This window comes from Pygocentrus nattereri, chromosome 19 (genome assembly GCF_015220715.1).
Source record: "Pygocentrus nattereri isolate fPygNat1 chromosome 19, fPygNat1.pri, whole genome shotgun sequence".
NCBI classification, from domain to species: domain Eukaryota; kingdom Metazoa; phylum Chordata; class Actinopteri; order Characiformes; family Serrasalmidae; genus Pygocentrus; species Pygocentrus nattereri.
The window spans coordinates 16,931,730-16,947,723 of NC_051229.1; the positions used below are offsets into that span (position 1 = coordinate 16,931,730).

General features: G+C 40.6%; 2 protein-coding genes across 6 annotated transcripts in view; both read left to right on the forward strand.

The window, feature by feature from the left end:
* Positions 1-9,791, forward strand: part of LOC108427196 (transcriptional repressor p66-alpha-like) — a 51,865-nt gene extending 42,074 nt beyond the window's left edge. For 3 of the 5 annotated variants that reach the window (XM_017697177.2, XM_017697174.2, XM_017697176.2), the window contains exons 3-11: positions 101-221; positions 762-893; positions 1,789-1,869; positions 2,476-2,598; positions 2,852-3,046; positions 4,058-4,316; positions 4,673-5,085; positions 6,362-6,611; positions 7,637-9,791. In XM_017697177.2, the coding sequence (XP_017552666.1) occupies positions 101-221; positions 762-893; positions 1,789-1,869; positions 2,476-2,598; positions 2,852-3,046; positions 4,058-4,316; positions 4,673-5,085; positions 6,362-6,611; positions 7,637-7,773 (1,711 nt within the window). In that variant the 3' untranslated portion in view covers positions 7,774-9,791. The remainder of the gene's footprint in view (positions 1-100; positions 222-761; positions 894-1,788; positions 1,870-2,475; positions 2,599-2,851; positions 3,047-4,057; positions 4,317-4,672; positions 5,086-6,361; positions 6,612-7,636) is intronic. The other 2 variants (XM_017697178.2, XM_017697175.2) reach the window with 2 other exon arrangements.
* A 2,329-nt stretch (positions 9,792-12,120) lies between these two features.
* Positions 12,121-15,982, forward strand: ndufa13 (NADH:ubiquinone oxidoreductase subunit A13). The gene is made up of 5 exons (XM_017697179.2): positions 12,121-12,306; positions 13,650-13,728; positions 13,981-14,052; positions 14,428-14,497; positions 15,715-15,982. The coding sequence occupies exons 1-5, from the start codon at positions 12,213-12,215 to the stop codon at positions 15,832-15,834; spliced, it is 435 nt and encodes a 144-aa protein (XP_017552668.1). The 5' UTR covers positions 12,121-12,212; the 3' UTR covers positions 15,835-15,982.
* Positions 15,983-15,994: the final 12 nt, after the last annotated feature.

Here is a 15,994-nt window from a genome sequence, read left to right on the forward strand (position 1 = left end):
GTTTTGGACCCATTTTATGAGGACAAGATATTTTAAGTAAATGTTATTATCATGTGTTGTGGTTTGTTTCCACCCTCTCACAATCTCTCTTCTATTGCAGTGAAATTAAGAAAGAGAAGAGGCCTCCATCACCAGATGATGTCATCGTTCTGTCCGATAATGAGCCGTCCAGTCCTCAGATGAACGGCCACTTCAAAGAACTCGACACTGATCTGCTCATGGTGAGGATTCAGCTGCTATTTGCTTGTAATAGATATTGTTATACATATACGTGTGTGTGTGTGTGTGTGTTCATTAGATCAGCTGATTACTCTTAATGTTGTCTTAACATTTAACACATATTTGTTTTACGTTACATTTGTCAGCTACACATCCTTTCACATTCATAGCGTTGAGTTTTCTTCTCACAGTGGAAGGATGGAAGAAACAGCTGTGGATTTTTTCAAATCTGAAGCAAGGGTGGAGCTTGATTTTTCTCCTATACTGTTTATCTGTTAGGATGGTCTACCCAGGCCTTGCTGTTCCATTTTCTCTGCAGTTTTTACTCATTTTTTGGACTCCAGCAAGAGCTATTTCCTGAAAAAAGACTAACTTCTACTTAATGATCACTTGGACTAAAAATTAAATAAATGCCAAGTACTTTATATTATAGTGTAACAGTAGCATTTGTCATACAGCAGCAGTGGGTCCTTGAATGACTGTTGTAGAGTGCAGGTGAAGTTTACTCTGGTTTGATCACAAATTGTTCTCTGTGTATGTAGAAGAGCAGTCCTGAGGAGAGAGAGCGCATCATTAAACAGCTGAAGGAGGAGCTGAGGCTGGAGGAGGCTAAACTGGTACTGCTGAAGAAACTCCGACAGAGTCAGATACACAAAGAAACCAGCGTTCAGAAGGTATCACACAGACACTGATACCAGAACATACACTCTGCTGAAACCTAAGCTTCAAAGTAGCTGAGCTCCTCAGTGTCAGTATTATCCGATTCACTAGAGCATCCTTATTGACTTTTGTGAGATGTTAGAATGACATTGGTTTGACCTACTGGTCATTATTTGATATCTGTATACAAGATTATGTAAAAGAAGTAGTCTTTGCTTAGTTATAGTCATTTTTATACTGTTTATATATAATCACTTTATATAGATATATAGATTTACAGTCTGTATTAACAGGCTCAATCTGCACTTTTGATCTTTTTTATTTGTTTAGATTTGAACCAAAATGTGGCCAAAAAGGTTTCTTTTAATTATTTTTATTATTATTTTTATTATTATTATTATTATTTCTCTCTCTTTTTTATCTGGGCAACAAGAATACACAGTAAAATTTCCATCATATTCAAGTCATATTCTACTTATGAACACATATCTACTCCACTACACATGAACACAAGTATATGAATTGAAAGTTTTGAATTTGCGCGTTCGACAGAATTTCTCCACGTGTTTCAATGAATTACAACTGAGAAATAATCAGAGCATTTTTTTTTTTTGGCTGTATGATTCACAAAACATAATTTAAATAAATATAAATAGTGTTTCCATTATTAGAGTATTAGACCATTCAACATCATAAAACAATGAAACAAAAGCTATGATTTATAGTGTCCCATTCACAATAGAGCAATATGATACAGTGGAATAAGCAGCAATACAATTCAGTACATTATATGTTGAATTGTTACATCCCTAATGTTTTCTTTATTGATGACTGTGATTTTTAAGAGTGAGTTCTTGTGTGCCTTTATTTTAATTATTTTTTTTTTTATATGTCTGTTTCTCTTTCCAGCCACTGGGTTCAGGATCAGTGGCCACGCCTCCTCCGCTGGTTAGAGGCTCAGTGTCCAGTAAAGGAGCACAGCCTGTGAGTGTGAGTACTGCATGTTACCACATTTTTAATTTCTTCATAGTCACCTGCTTTTGTAGCTACTGCCAGGGAAAACATTTGATTAGTCATACGACTTTATTCTATTTGCATTTATTAAAAATGTATAATTTTTTTTTTTATTTTAGCTATTTTTTTTTATCCTGTGTTTGTATATGAGAATACAAACCTTTATGCAAATTTTGGTGATTTGGTCTCTTTAAGTCTTTTTCTTTAGAAATGAGCAGATCAGAGGGACAGTGAAGGTGGTAGCAGTTTGTAGATAAAGCCAGAGAGGCCAGGTTGAGATGGTTTGGACATGTGTTGAGGAATAGTGGATATATTGGGCAAAGAATGTTGGAGATGGAGCTGCCGGGTAGAAGGAGAAGAGGTAGACCTCAGTGAAGGTTTATGGATGTAGTGAAGGTGGACATGGAGATGGTTGGTGTGAAAGTAGAGGAGGCAATGGATAGGGCAAGATGGAGGCAGATGATCCGCTGTAGCGACCCCTAAAGGGAGCAGCCGAAAGAAGAAGAATAAATCTTTTTCTTCTTTAAATATCAAAATACATATCAAAAGTCCACAAATGATGATCGTGTTGTGATTGTGCAGGTTGTGTCCGGTCGGAGCTCCGGTACGGTTATACCCCCTCCTCTGGTGCGTGGAGGCCAGGTGTCCAAACACGGCTCTCAGAACTCTCAGATCATCATGCCCCCGCTGGTCAGAGGAGGTCAGGTGAGTTACAGATAACTGCTCACTGTTCAACCCTGCATTACAGGTATCTTGTGATGCTCAGTTCAAGTGTTTTAAAGGTGTAATGAAGACCAGGTTCTGGAGTTTCATTGAACTAATGTGACCTAATATTTTTTCTCTACTTTGGTTTGGGGTGTTCATATTTTAGAACAAATACATTGAACAAGTTAGCAAGTTATTAGGGAAGAGTTTTTTCATCCTGTTGGTCATTGTGTTCATCTCGCTCGTTCTTTAGACGATCTCAGTGACGCCGCAGCAGATAGCGAGTTTGCGGCAGCAGCAGCAGCAGTACTCTGGGTCAGGACCGCCGCCCCTCCTGCTGGCTCCTAGGGCCTCTGTGCCCACCGTACAGGGCCAGAAACTCATCCAGCCGGGCCTCATTCGTGTGGCGAATGTGGCCAATACGAACCTGCTTGTCAACGTCAGTCAGGTCTGTGATGATTTTTATGTAGATAAGGCCTGCATGGTATGGGTCAGATGCCAGATAGCAGTTATATTGTGTAATATAAGTGATGGGATTGAAGATTGGCCTGTGAATGCCTTAATTCTACATCAGTCAAATGACTAAAATACTTAATTGTGATTAACTACAAAAAATAATTTGATTAATCATGATTAATATGGGGGCTGCACGGTGGCGTGGTGGGTAGCGCTGTCGCCTCACAGCGAGGAGGGCCTGGGTTCGATTCCCCTGCTGGGTGACCGGGGTCCTCTCTGTGTGGAGTTTGCATGTTCTCCCCGTGTCTGCGTGGGTTTCCTCCGGGTTCTCCGGTTTCCTCCCACAGTCCAAAGACATGCAGTCAGGCCAATTGGACATGCTAAATTGCCCCTAGGTGTGAGTGTGTGAGTGACTGTCTGTGTCTGTGTGTCTGCCCTGTGATGGACTGGCGACCTGTCCAGGGTGTATCGTGCCTTTCGCCCGAAGACTGCTGGGATAGGCTCCAGCACCCCCCCGCGACCCTGACGGAGAAGCGGCTTGGAAAATGGATGGATGGATGGATGGATGGATGATTAATATGTTTGTTTAGAGTGGAATTTGAAGATTGAAGATTTTCTTCCATTAATTTCTTTCCAATTATATTATTACAACAAAATGCACTTTTTTAATCAGAATGTGTTATTACTTGCAGTAGTTTAGAGTGAAGACACATGTTTTATGACTGTGACTTTTATATGTTGCAGGTTTGCTGTATTGTTTTTTTCCCTCTTTAAATTTGGTACATTTTGGATGTAGCTGTGATGCTTTGAACTTCTTGGTCCTTTTTCAAGCTAATGGACCATTTATTGTTCTAAATGTTAACATTTCCTCTCATTTATTGATGTGTGTCAGGTTTTTCCCGTAACTCTTAACGCTAAATGGAAGAAGTGAATTGAGTTTTTCAACAATGAAAGTGCTCCATCACAAATCGATCTTTTAATTATTTCTCTCTTCGACCTCTAGTCCACAGCTGCCAACCTCAGTACCACCTCGGGGACCTCTCAGGGCGCAGTGGCCAGTGCCAACGAGTCTCCGGCCAGCCGACAGGCCGCTGCCAAGCTGGCCCTGCGAAAGCAGCTGGAGAAAACCCTACTGGAGATCCCACCCCCCAAACCCCCTGCTCCAGAACTCAACTTCCTGCCCTCAGCTGCCAACAATGAGTTCATCTACCTGGTGGGCCTGGAGGAGGTGGTGCAGTGTCTGCTGGACACTCTGGGGAGAGGTACACAACCAAACAAGCTCTCAGATCAGCTAATCTGTCTTTATTATTGTATTTGGCAGAACATAAAACATGAAATATGATTGTAATATGAAAGACAGCAGTGGCCACAATTCTGTTTTCATCAGAGGAGATGAGATTTTCAAAACAGCCACATACTGTTTTTATTATTAATAATAATAATTATTATCTCAAGTGGTCTTTAAAAACAAGCTGATGTTCTTGTATTTTGCTCATGGACAGATTTGTTACATTTCTTTGTTTTTTTCTCTCTCTCTCGCTCTCTCGCTCTCTCTCTCTCGCTCTCTCTGTCCCCCACCCCGCCATCCACGACCCCACCTCTTGTTCCACCCACAAAGGTAAAATAGGTGGAGCTCTGCCTGCAGCGCTAGCTCCTACAGAGCCCTTCACCTGCACCCAGTGCAAGACGGACTTCACCTGTCGCTGGCGTAAGGATAAGGGCGGGGCCGTAATGTGCGAGCAGTGCATGTCCACTAATCAGAAGAAGGCGCTGAAAGCGGAGCACACCAACCGGCTGAAAGCGGCCTTCGTGAAAGCTCTGCAGCAGGAGCAGGAGATTGAGCAGCGGATCCTGCAGCAGGCCGCCTCGCCCGTCTCCCACTCACCGTCTTCATCATCGTCCCACGGAGTGAAGGCTGAGCAGCAGGTGATCGTGTCCCAGATGAAGCAGCGCTCCTCTTCCTCGCTTCAGCCTCAGCAGCACAGCAGATCCACCCAGCCAATCAGCCGCCACCATTCCAGTATCACACAGGTGAGCCCACTTTCGCTGTGACGCTGTAACTACAGCTACCGAGACCTTCATTCGATGACAGCAGAAAACAACTATAGAAAACAGCTCAAAAGTTTCATCACGTTGATTTGATTTTTCTGCTTATGAAAAGAAGAATACTAAGAATGTGTGACTGGGAGAATTATTTACACAGTAGTGGAATATATACAATAAAAGCATAAAAAATAATTATTTCAGCTAAAAAAAATTTAAAAAGTATCGCAGATGTTATTGAATGTGATTTTTATTATTATTATAAGTGATTATAACATTCCAAAACAAGTTGAATTCCCTTAGGGCCATTTTCCAGGACATGGGTTAAGCCTAGTATTGGACTAAGTCGGACCAAGTGTTTTTTACGGTTTATATTGTTATTTGTTGATGGTGATTGCTGATTCTGGGTGTACACTACATGACTTTTAAAATCTTAAGAGGTCAAAAACGGAGATCATCGCAAACTTAATGTCAGTTTGTCACAGAATGTCTTGTCCTTTTGTTGTGAGGACAAAGAACTCAAACTCCCAGATCTTCTCAGACATCACATGTGACCTATGCAGCAAAAGCACCGGGTTGAGAAACGCTGATACAGTGAGAGCTGGAGAGATATTTCACTACAAACTGGCAGCTGAGCTGAAATTATAAACATGATATCAGCTCTTATTTGCCTGTGTTTCACATGCAGCTCCTCTGTTTCTACACTCTGCTGTCCAGATGGTGTACATACATGTTTCTTTGCCTTATTGTTGACTTTTCTAACTCTCTGATTTGCTGTTGTTTGAATCACTCATTGAGTAAATCTCTGCCTTCTCACATTACAGGATTTGTGAACGTGTTGAGTTGTAAATATCAAACATGTTTGTTGATACCAGAGGGTCTCCGATTACTTCAGAATTTGATCGGAGGGCTAAAGGTTCGCTCATTTCTCCTCTCACATTAATGGATCATCTGTGTTGCTTCCAGTCAAGCTCCTGACCTGGAAGATTGCTTCAGATTATGAAAATTTGTCGCAAAAGGGGCAAATTGAGGTTAAAATCAGGCAGAAAAAAATGTGTAATGTAGGCCCAGCTTAATGTTAACCTGTGATATCTGTGTTGCTACTACTGATAAGTGGATAAAGTACTTCAGTAGATAACTTTTGAGCCCTCAGTCCATAGAGCACCTTCAATATACATTGATACACATCAATAGACATGAATTCTTAAATGAAGAAATCCTCATGATCATTTGGTGCTGTTCTGTATGTTCTCGTTTCCTCCAGAGTCCTGCTCAGCTGTCCCGCAGCATTCAGCAGTCTGTGGGGGCCCTGCGCGGGGTCCCACACTCCTTCTCACCGTCCTCTCAGCTCCAGAATGCCGTGGCCGCCGCCGCGCTGGTCAGCAGGCCAGGTAAGCATGCTGTGCGTCAGGGGTCAAAGATCAACAGCAGCAGCAGCAGCAGCAGTGGCGGCAGCAGGAACCAAAACCCAGCCACCTCCTCCAACTGGAGGAAGCAGAACAGCGTGACACCAGGTAGACTCTGAGCCCCCTCATGGGTCCGACCGCAAAAAAAAAAAGCACCCCCTTCCTTCTCTTCAGTTTTCTTGACCTTCTCCCCCTCCGTCTCTGTCCCTTCCTCTGCTTCTGACTCATCCCTGCTCATCACAGAGGTGCTTTGTGAGAGTTGGGGTTCACTTCCAAGTTAAAGAATTCCCCTTTACTGAAAACAAAACGGATTTGACCCCAACTCTGTCAGTAAAGTAGATCTGTGCTGTCCTAAAATAAATACTTGATTGAAGCTTGATTAAAGTGCTGGCTATCCCTGTAGGTAAGTATGAGCATAATCCTTTGTTCTGTTGGATTCATTTCATTCTTCTGGTGTTGGGGTGTTTTAAATGTTGGTGTTTCCCTCCATTCGCTTTCAATCTGTCCACTGAAATTGGACTAATGTTTAGACTCCTGGGTACTACTAGAATGTACTACTTTACTGCTGCCCTGTATGTATGTGTTTGTATGCGTTTACAAATATTTTTGCCTAGACTGAATTATTACTGCAGTATATTAAACGGCCCATATTGTAGAAAAGCAAATTCTCCTTGCTTTTTATTGTTATTTATTTATTTTGAAATAAGACTTTGATTTACGTTGTAAACAAAGTTCCAAAATGTCCATGTTATTCAGTGCACACAGTTGATAAAAGGAAACTGTCCTGGAAAAACAACCTGTTTGTAATACGTGGTTGTGATGTCACAGATAAACACGTTTACGTGAGACCACCCATTCATCCATCAGCCGTTTAGCCTCAACCATTCACACTGAAGTAATGAGAAGTGTTGTTACTGCAGACAGTCTGTATGTTATTGGAGCAGATGATGTGGGGAGTCTGTACAGGAGTCAGTTTATACTTTTGGGCCAGTATTCACAGAGTATCTCAGATTAAGACTGCTGTTAATTATGTTAATAAATATCATATATATATATATATTAGTGTGCGAGTGTACTCATTCCTTACCTTCTGCCTGTCTTTCCTTTTGTTTTCTTTCCTTCTATGTTTGCAGGTGTGACTATGGCCTATGTGAACCCCAGCCTGTCTGTGCACAAGACTTCAGCCTCGGCTGTTGAGCGTCAGAGGGAGTACCTCTTAGACATGATCCCCTCCAGATCCATCTCCCAGACTGCAAACACATGGAAATAAAGCCTGCCACATGTAACCTTCAGCTGAGCTTTCATCATGGCCACAATCAGCCCCTGTCCACATCTACAAACTCAAGAACCTTGCCTGAGAGTCTGGAACAGTTCCAAAACCTCACAGGATGGATTCTAGAACCTTTGGTTCCGGAACAGCTCTGGATACACGGCGTTCAGTTGAGGAACACTTTCTAAAGAAATCGATCAAGATGAGAATGTGCCCTCATCTTCATCTTTACCTTCTACTACAGTTCTTTCGCTCAACATCTAGATTTTTGATTGCTTTTCCCAGTACTTTGTGTTGTTTTTGTTTCTCTTGAAATACTCAGCTGATCGTTGATCATTCGGGAACAGTGTGATTTTGTTGAAGTGAATTGAAAATAAAAAGAAACTAACAGGAAAAACAGGTTAAAGGGCTTCCACTCTTGCTGTCACTGCAAGGCTGTAAATGACAACGGAATCATACTTCGTAACCCCAGACCGGAACAGACCCTAGAACGGCTCTGACGCTGGGTAGCTGTTACTCATGCGAATGAAGTGCTAGGAAGTCCACTTTGGGTTCTTCTGTTTGATGGACTTTGAGCACCGGCACAAAGAGAATGGGTGTCTGTGCTTGATGTGAAATGAATCATGGGTCTATTTGAGACTGTATAGCTTCAGTTCATGGAGGAAAAAAAAACAAATGAATAAAACTTTTGCTAAAAAAAAAAAACCTAAAAAAAAAACAAAGACTGAAAATCAAATTCCAGAAAAAAAATTAACATTATGAATAAATCTTGAAGCTTGAAATGAAAGCTAGCGATGATAAATGAAGAGCCGTTTGAGGCTGTCTTTAGGGTTTTGTTTGTTTTTTTGTTTTTCTTTCGAGTATAAGTTAAGTTATATTGCTACGCCGACTTGAGGCTCGACTGGACTTCGTTTAAGTGTCTCAAGATTTTGAGCTTCAGAAATTGTTGGGTCCTCTGTAACAACACAGTACTTTATTTTTCTTTGCTTTTAGTTTGAGGTTAGCCACAGCTAGATCATGCCATGGCTTATTTTAGCCCTGTGAGTTGTATAGGTAACATTTTATAGATCATAAACAACCCTAATGGAAGACCGTGGTGCATGAGGGTGGTTTTTTTTTTTGTTTGTTTGTTTTTTTTTTTTTTTTTTTTTTTTTTTTTTTGTTACTCCTGCAACATTTTTATTCACATATTACGGTTCACAAAATCAAAAGACAACACACAATTGTAACACCTGAAGAATCCATTAGAGTCCATTTGATTGGACTCCTCATGCAGTTATAATTTTAGATGCCACTTAGCTGTGAACATGACTTTGCCCAGCAGGCAGCTTCAGAAATTGCACCTCATGTTTCACTGCCTGGAGGTGGAGGCTTTTAGCGATAGTTCAGTTTAGGGTTTGATACACAAACAGCCAAGCCTTCAAACATTCAGATGTCATTTGTAAGATGTCAAAAAAAAAAAAGCACTGCAACATTTAGATCATGTAACATGTTTAGAGAAGGTAATGCTCCCTCTACCATTTTACAGTCAGAGTCTGTGCCCTGTTTAGCATTTAAATCTTTCCTTTCACGAGCATTTCCTATTTGGACCTTTTGTGGAACGTCTTTTTAATGCGATTGTGCTGTAGCACAAAACAAAACTTCAGCTCATCTTGCTTCATATTTTAAACTCTGCTCTATTACACTTTACCAAAACCTTTTTTTTTTTTTTCATGTAATTTTTGCCCATTCTACCATCCCTGGGCTTTGAGATTTGATTTCCCAGCACCCCTCAGTATTGATGCTGTACTGCTCAGCCAATAGGAGACGGAGGCCGCCACGCTTTCCTGACCACTGCTGTTTGATGGTGTCGCATCGTTCTGTTTCCGGGGGAATGGGCAGTGCTTGCTGTGTGTGGTGCCGGCTTGCTTGCTGCCTTTGGCCCCGTCGCACTGTACAAAGTGATGTTACTGTTTGTTAGGTTTACTTTTGTTTCCCAGTTCTATAAGGTAATAATAAAAAGACTTTTAACCCTTTCATTTAGTGTGTCTTCTTTAAGGTTTTTTGTTTGTTTATATTTATATTATAAATAGAACAGCTGCAGTGATGACTAGTGGTGACAATGGTGACACATTTATTTTAATTATTTATAGCAAACACTTTACCAGTGTTTAAATATTCAGGTAGTCTAGGATTGTTTCCATTTTGACCAGAAGGAGGCGACAATGCCTTAGTCACAGCTACTGAACGTACAAATAAAACGTACTTAAAGCCCGCAGGAAAGACTGAATGTTTACGTCAGAGTATGACGTACTATATAAACTTTATTAAAGTTCAGATACACACTGTTCATTATTGGTCAAAGAATGATGGAGATGGAGCTGCCGGGTAGAAGGAGAAGAGGTAGACCTCAGAGAAGGTTTATGGATGTAGTGAAGGTGGACATGGAGATGGTTGGTGTAACAGTAGAGGAGGCAGTGGATAGGGCAAGATGGAGGCAGATGATCCGCTGTGGCGACCCCAAAAGGGAGCAGCCGAAAGAAGAAGATACATACTGTTCATTCTCCAGTTCATACACCCAACATAGGGAAACTGAGCTGCAAAAACCAGCCTGTTTCACTGTTTTTGTGATGTCATACAAACCACCATATACACATATAACCATCTGTGCTGGGTTTCCCAAAACTGTCTTAGCACATAGATGGTTGTGAAGTGAGCATCACATTGAACACTCGACCTATTACGATGATCTTATCACCAAGATGCTTTTGGGAAGCTGAGCCCTGTTCAGCCTACAGTAGTTTGGCTCCGCCCATCCGTACTGAAAAGAGTGTTTCAGTCTGGACTGCCATTGGAATGAGGCACAACTATATGGCAACCAACCAGAACAGAGCTCATTTACATATATCAGTCTTACAGGCACAGAAATTGTTAAGGGATAAGAAGAAGTTGGAAAATATCCAAAATGACTGGCCTTGGAACATCACACAGAGGTTTTAAGTCAACCTCAGTGAAATAATAAAAGCTTTGACAGTCACTGAGTCTTTGAGTAAAAGATCCGTGGTCAGAAAGTTTATGCAAAGTATATAAAGACATAAATAGTAAATACATTTTAAAAATCACCATAATTATCAGTGAGTGTTTCCAGCTTTGTTAAACTGCAGGATCAGTCGGATCAGTTTGACTGCACTGCTGATCCGAGCGACACTGAGTTTCTAGTCTTTTTAAGAAAAATTGTCGATTGAAACTGCCTTAAAACATCTCACCTTGGCTTATTTGCACACATTGCCTTCATAACAGCGTTGCTTTTATAACAAGCAAGGCAGTTTAACACTTTTCATGTGGAAGTCGTCCAAACGTTTAACTGACCTGGCTTTGACATGACCTTGCTGTGACCTTGCATTGTAATTTACTAACTTTCTGTTTTCATGTATGAACTATTTTTTCAACGCTATTCTATTATTATGATCTTTGAAAATGAATAGTGCTCAAATTAAATGTTACATTTTGCACAGATCAAAGCACAGCAATCATTTTTATTTATAAAGGTGCTGTATCTCCAGCTGATAACATCCTGACACTGCATGGCTTTCATGACATGGAGAGAATATTATTAAATATTATTCAAACCTATTGTATTGCTATTGTATGATGTGAAATAAGCAGCTTTAATTGTTTGCAAGCAACAAGATAAACACCGAAGAGCCACTTCATTATTTTATTTTCTATCTAAAACCACCAGTGAACCTGTTGAGTGTATGTATGGGATACTGGTTACAGTAAAATAGTGCTAAATGGCAAAATACATGTCTCTTTGTGGGCCTACAGCATCCTGTATATACCGCTCTGTCACAAATTGCTTTCAAAAATAAGCTTTAGGCCCAAACTTGAGCTCCAAACTATCACAAACAACATCTCGAGCATCAGATTTATGCACTAGAGCCATTAAACTCTTTACTCTCACCACTGAACTCTGGCATGGAGTATTTCACATCCAACTACTCTGAATATATTAACCGTTTAATTGTGCAGAAATTCTGAAAAGTTGATGGAATTCCCCTTTAAGAGCAACTTTGTTGGATTTGTACCTGTTTGGGTATTTTTAAAGTTAACACACCACGTCAGTGTCACTGCACTGTGCTGAGAATGACCCACCATCCAAATACTAACTGCTCTGAGGTGGTCCTGTGGGGGTCCCTGACCACTGAGGAACAGGGTAAAAGGGGCTAACAACATGTGCAGGACTGCGGTCTGACTGTAGAGCGACAGAGCGCACCTGTGCGGTAAATGGAGCTGATAAAGTGGACAGTGGGTGTAGATACAGCACGAGGAGGTGTGAAGTGGCTGGTCAGTGTAAGTCTGAGAGAGCCCCCCTGCTCTGAGCGCTGGGTCTGGTGGCGGTGTGGAGCAGCGCTGCCTCTGAAACCCTGACTCCGCTCGGTGGTGGAGGGAGGAGGAAGATGGCCGCGTCCAAGGTGAAGCAGGACATGCCTCCTCCGGGAGGTTATGGACCGATTGATTACAAGCGAAATCTACCCAAAAGGGGGTTTTCTGGTCAGTAATCGCGATAATGTCCCCGTTTTGTGTGGCTATTAAAGCGGCCGGCTGCCGTGTTTCAATTGCATGGATAGGGTTTTTGCTACAGGGAGCTAGCCGTACAGGCTAGTTAGCTAGCTAGCTTAGTTAGCTCCGACCACATCACAGACAGCAGCATTTTGACGGGTTTTAAACCATGAAATGATTTTCATAATTCATATTCAAAGAGCGTTATTCATTTATTGCCGTCACGTCGATGAAAATGTCGATAAAAGTCTGCGTAAGTTAGCCACCACTACACTGAGGTAATGTTATGTTAGTAGGCTAACAGCTAAAGCTAATGGAGTGAAAATACAGGATAACAAACACTGGAACAGTTTCAAAGTTTGGTCAGCTTTGGTTTAATATGTCTTTTCTTAAAGACTGATTTGTCCGTTGAAATTTGTTTTTATTTATTTCTCTTTTGTGAAACACCAACAGCTCAAACCTCATCTCAATATTTATGCCCTATGTGCAAGTTTTTCAGTGTTTGATTTTCTTTCTCACTTAGATATTAGTATTATTATTATTATTATTATTATTATTAAGTAATTGAATCATTAAATAGAAGTTAATTAATTTAAAAATTGGTTTGTTAATCTAGCAAAAACAAAGGTTATAGCAAGAGCAGCTGTAACTTAAGAGGTTAACTAAACTTTACACTACAAATCCTTTAAGGTTAGTCTTGTACACAGATGGTTCATCAGGGGTTCTGCAATAAAGGCAGTGGTTCTTTTAAAATTCAGAAGATTTCTGTATAGAGCCATTTCATGCTTAAATGGTTGTTTGCATGGTGAAATTGTTGTCCAAGCTTGTAACAGTAGAGGAATGCTTATTGGTGTTAAGTAGATCCCTTTTCCAAGAATTTTCTATTTAGAACCATAAACAACACATTTATCAGTCAGAAGAACCATTTCACCCTGTAAAGAACTATTTAAGCATGCAGCTGTTCTATATAGAACTCATGGTTCTAAATAGGACCATTGCCTTTGCTATAACCCTTGAACCATAGGTTTAGATGTGTAGATTCTCTTAGATATTTATTCTAGTACAGTCTACACAAAGCAGCATGCATGGCTGTACAGATGCAGGTTAACCCTTTTTTGCCAGAATATCTAGAATTCTGTAAACACATGACTAACTAACCTGTCAAGCAGGTGGTTACATGCAGGTAGGTAGGTTCTGTGTGTAAAGACGCTGCTGTTTTCCTCATCTGTCTCTTAAGAAATCAGGTTTACAAAGGCAGGGTGTACTGTTGAAACTATAGAATGCATTTAACAGTACACTGTCATCGGGACTGTCTGTTCTTATGTCGTTCACAGGGTATACTATGTTTGGGATCGGTGTTGGGATAATGGCGTTTGGCTACTGGAGGCTCTTCAAATGGAACAGGGAGAGGAGGTGGGGTTGTATATGGCCACATGTATGGGTTCAGTAGTTTTCTCTGATGTGTAGATATTGTAGGTTGCCGTCTCATCGTGTGCTTCCAATTCTGGATCTGATGTAGTTACTGATGACCATCAGAAAGTTCAGATTATATGATGTGTTGTTATATCACTTAGCTATAGTTCAGATCAGCTATAGAGATACATGCAGATGAAATATTGCCCCAGGGTTTCACGTGACGTGTGTGTGTTTGTGTATGTCTCTCAGGAGGTTGCACATTGAGGAGCTCGAGGCACGGATAGCTATACTGCCTCTGCTACAGGCTGAACATGACCGAAGGTGAGATACTGTTGCACTATTTTGCTCTTTTCCAATAGGACCGCATTGCAAACACAGACTAAATACTGCCATGGACTGAACTGTTCTTTTGATAATAATTCTTCATGTAGATACTCAGTCATGTAAGTCAGTAGTAAATGCATAGGAAATTGTGAGCTTATTCAGTCAGTAGGCGCAAACAGAGAAGAGATTAAATTGGCTCCTTTTAATGCCACGTTTTCGTCTTTCTAATTGTTAAACCTCTGTTTTCAGCATTGTAGACATAAATAAATAAAATAAACATAAGTTCAGATGCAAGTAAAATAAAGTGTGTCAGGTCTGAAAGACCCTCACCCAGAGATTTTGTCAGCTTTTGTGATTACCTGTTTTTTGTAGGACGTTACGGATGCTTCGAGAGAATCTGGAGGAAGAAGCCATCATCATGAAGGATGTCCCTGGCTGGAAGGTAGGATTTGTTTGTATGGACAGTTTGTTTGGTTGTTTGTTGTCCTTGAATTTGTGTTTATTCTTGTATATTCTTCATATAAAGTAAATAAACAGCTTACGCTTGTATTTTTTGTCCAGTCAGGTCAGTTGACAAGTTTGAACTAGGTCTGGGCGACAGGGCAATGTATTTGCAAGTCACCATAAATGCTAAATTAAGCGATGTTATCACTAATTTTCTATCTTAAAAAATGTTTGTGTTAATTGTTGTTAAATATCATCCAGACATAGTTTGAACTGAAAAATATGCATGAGTTAATCAAATGTAAAATGCACTTGAACTACAATGTAAAATTGGTTGGTTACTCTGAACTGTATAATCCATTACTAAGTGGGGAGGATCAGATGTAAAGCTGTTGTCAGTATGATTTAGAATTAGGTTCTTTTCTTGGCTATTCTCATTATGGCTTTATGTGATTGAAATGACTTCACATCGTTTGTTACCATCTCAAGGACTTGGTGTTGATCCATGTCTCTTTTTTGTGCAGTATAACACTTTGTGTTAAAATGATTCAAATGTGGCATAAAGCTTGCGCTGCTCAGTCTGTATGTATTGCTAGCTTAGTTCTGAATAGTGATTGTTGGTCTAAATTACATTGACTCGCTGTCTTGTGAGCACACTTGTGTTAATGTAGTAGGCTTTTCACAGCTCTTTCACATTTTCACAGCTAGGTTTGAAATTCTAGCTAAAAGTCCAGTTCAAACAAGTCCAGAAGTTTACTGGTAGGTGAAACAGCACTAGATGTCCCTGGACATATTCAGCACGAGTGATCATATTCTTGTTTCCCCTTGCCCACCTTTAAAGCTTGTCTGAGTTTTGATGACTTCGCCAAGCACCAACAGGTGGAGAAAAATTATATTAAACAATAACATCATGTTTCACACCCATCAGAATCAGAATCAAGCTTTATTGGCCAGGTATTCTATGCATACAAGGAATTTAGTTTTGGTTACAGGAGCTCACAGTGCACAGTATCAGACAGACATTCACATAGAGGGAATAAGATCAAAATAAAATAAAACCTGCATTCCTACCTCACTCAGGCAGACAGACACACACAGTTACAATCAAACGCACTGCATTTCACTCAATTTCGTGGTACGGAACAAGAATGCATTGTTTCTGATTAATATTGACTTGCAAAGTTTATGAAATGACGTAATTCTTTCTGTGTTCAGGTGGGTGAGAACGTCTTCCACACAGATCGCTGGGTGACTCCCCTCCCAGAGGAACTCTTTAATCTTCGTCCCAGAGAGGAGCTTCTACACAAGAAGTTTGGCTTCCTGTGGTACGTGTAGAATCCAGCTGACTTCACTCAGCCTGAGCCCAGTGAGCCCTCACAGGGGACCAACCATCTGCCCCCACCCAGCTCTGAAAGAAGGAGCACCTTGTTCAGATTGTAAATGTTTAAAGTATTAAATATGTTTTCTTTGATTCCCAAAAGAAGTTTTGTCTCTG

Excerpts from the sequence above, each read along its gene's own strand:
- ndufa13 (XM_017697179.2), top strand. The coding sequence starts at position 12,213 with ATGGCCGCGTCCAAGGTGAAGCAGGACATGCCTCCTCCGGGAGGTTAT. Across the intron at positions 13,729-13,980 it reads AAATGGAACAGGGAGAGGAG|GAGGTTGCACATTGAGGAGC; the intron begins GTGGGGTTGTAT and ends TATGTCTCTCAG. Across the intron at positions 14,498-15,714 it reads AGGATGTCCCTGGCTGGAAG|GTGGGTGAGAACGTCTTCCA; the intron begins GTAGGATTTGTT and ends TTCTGTGTTCAG.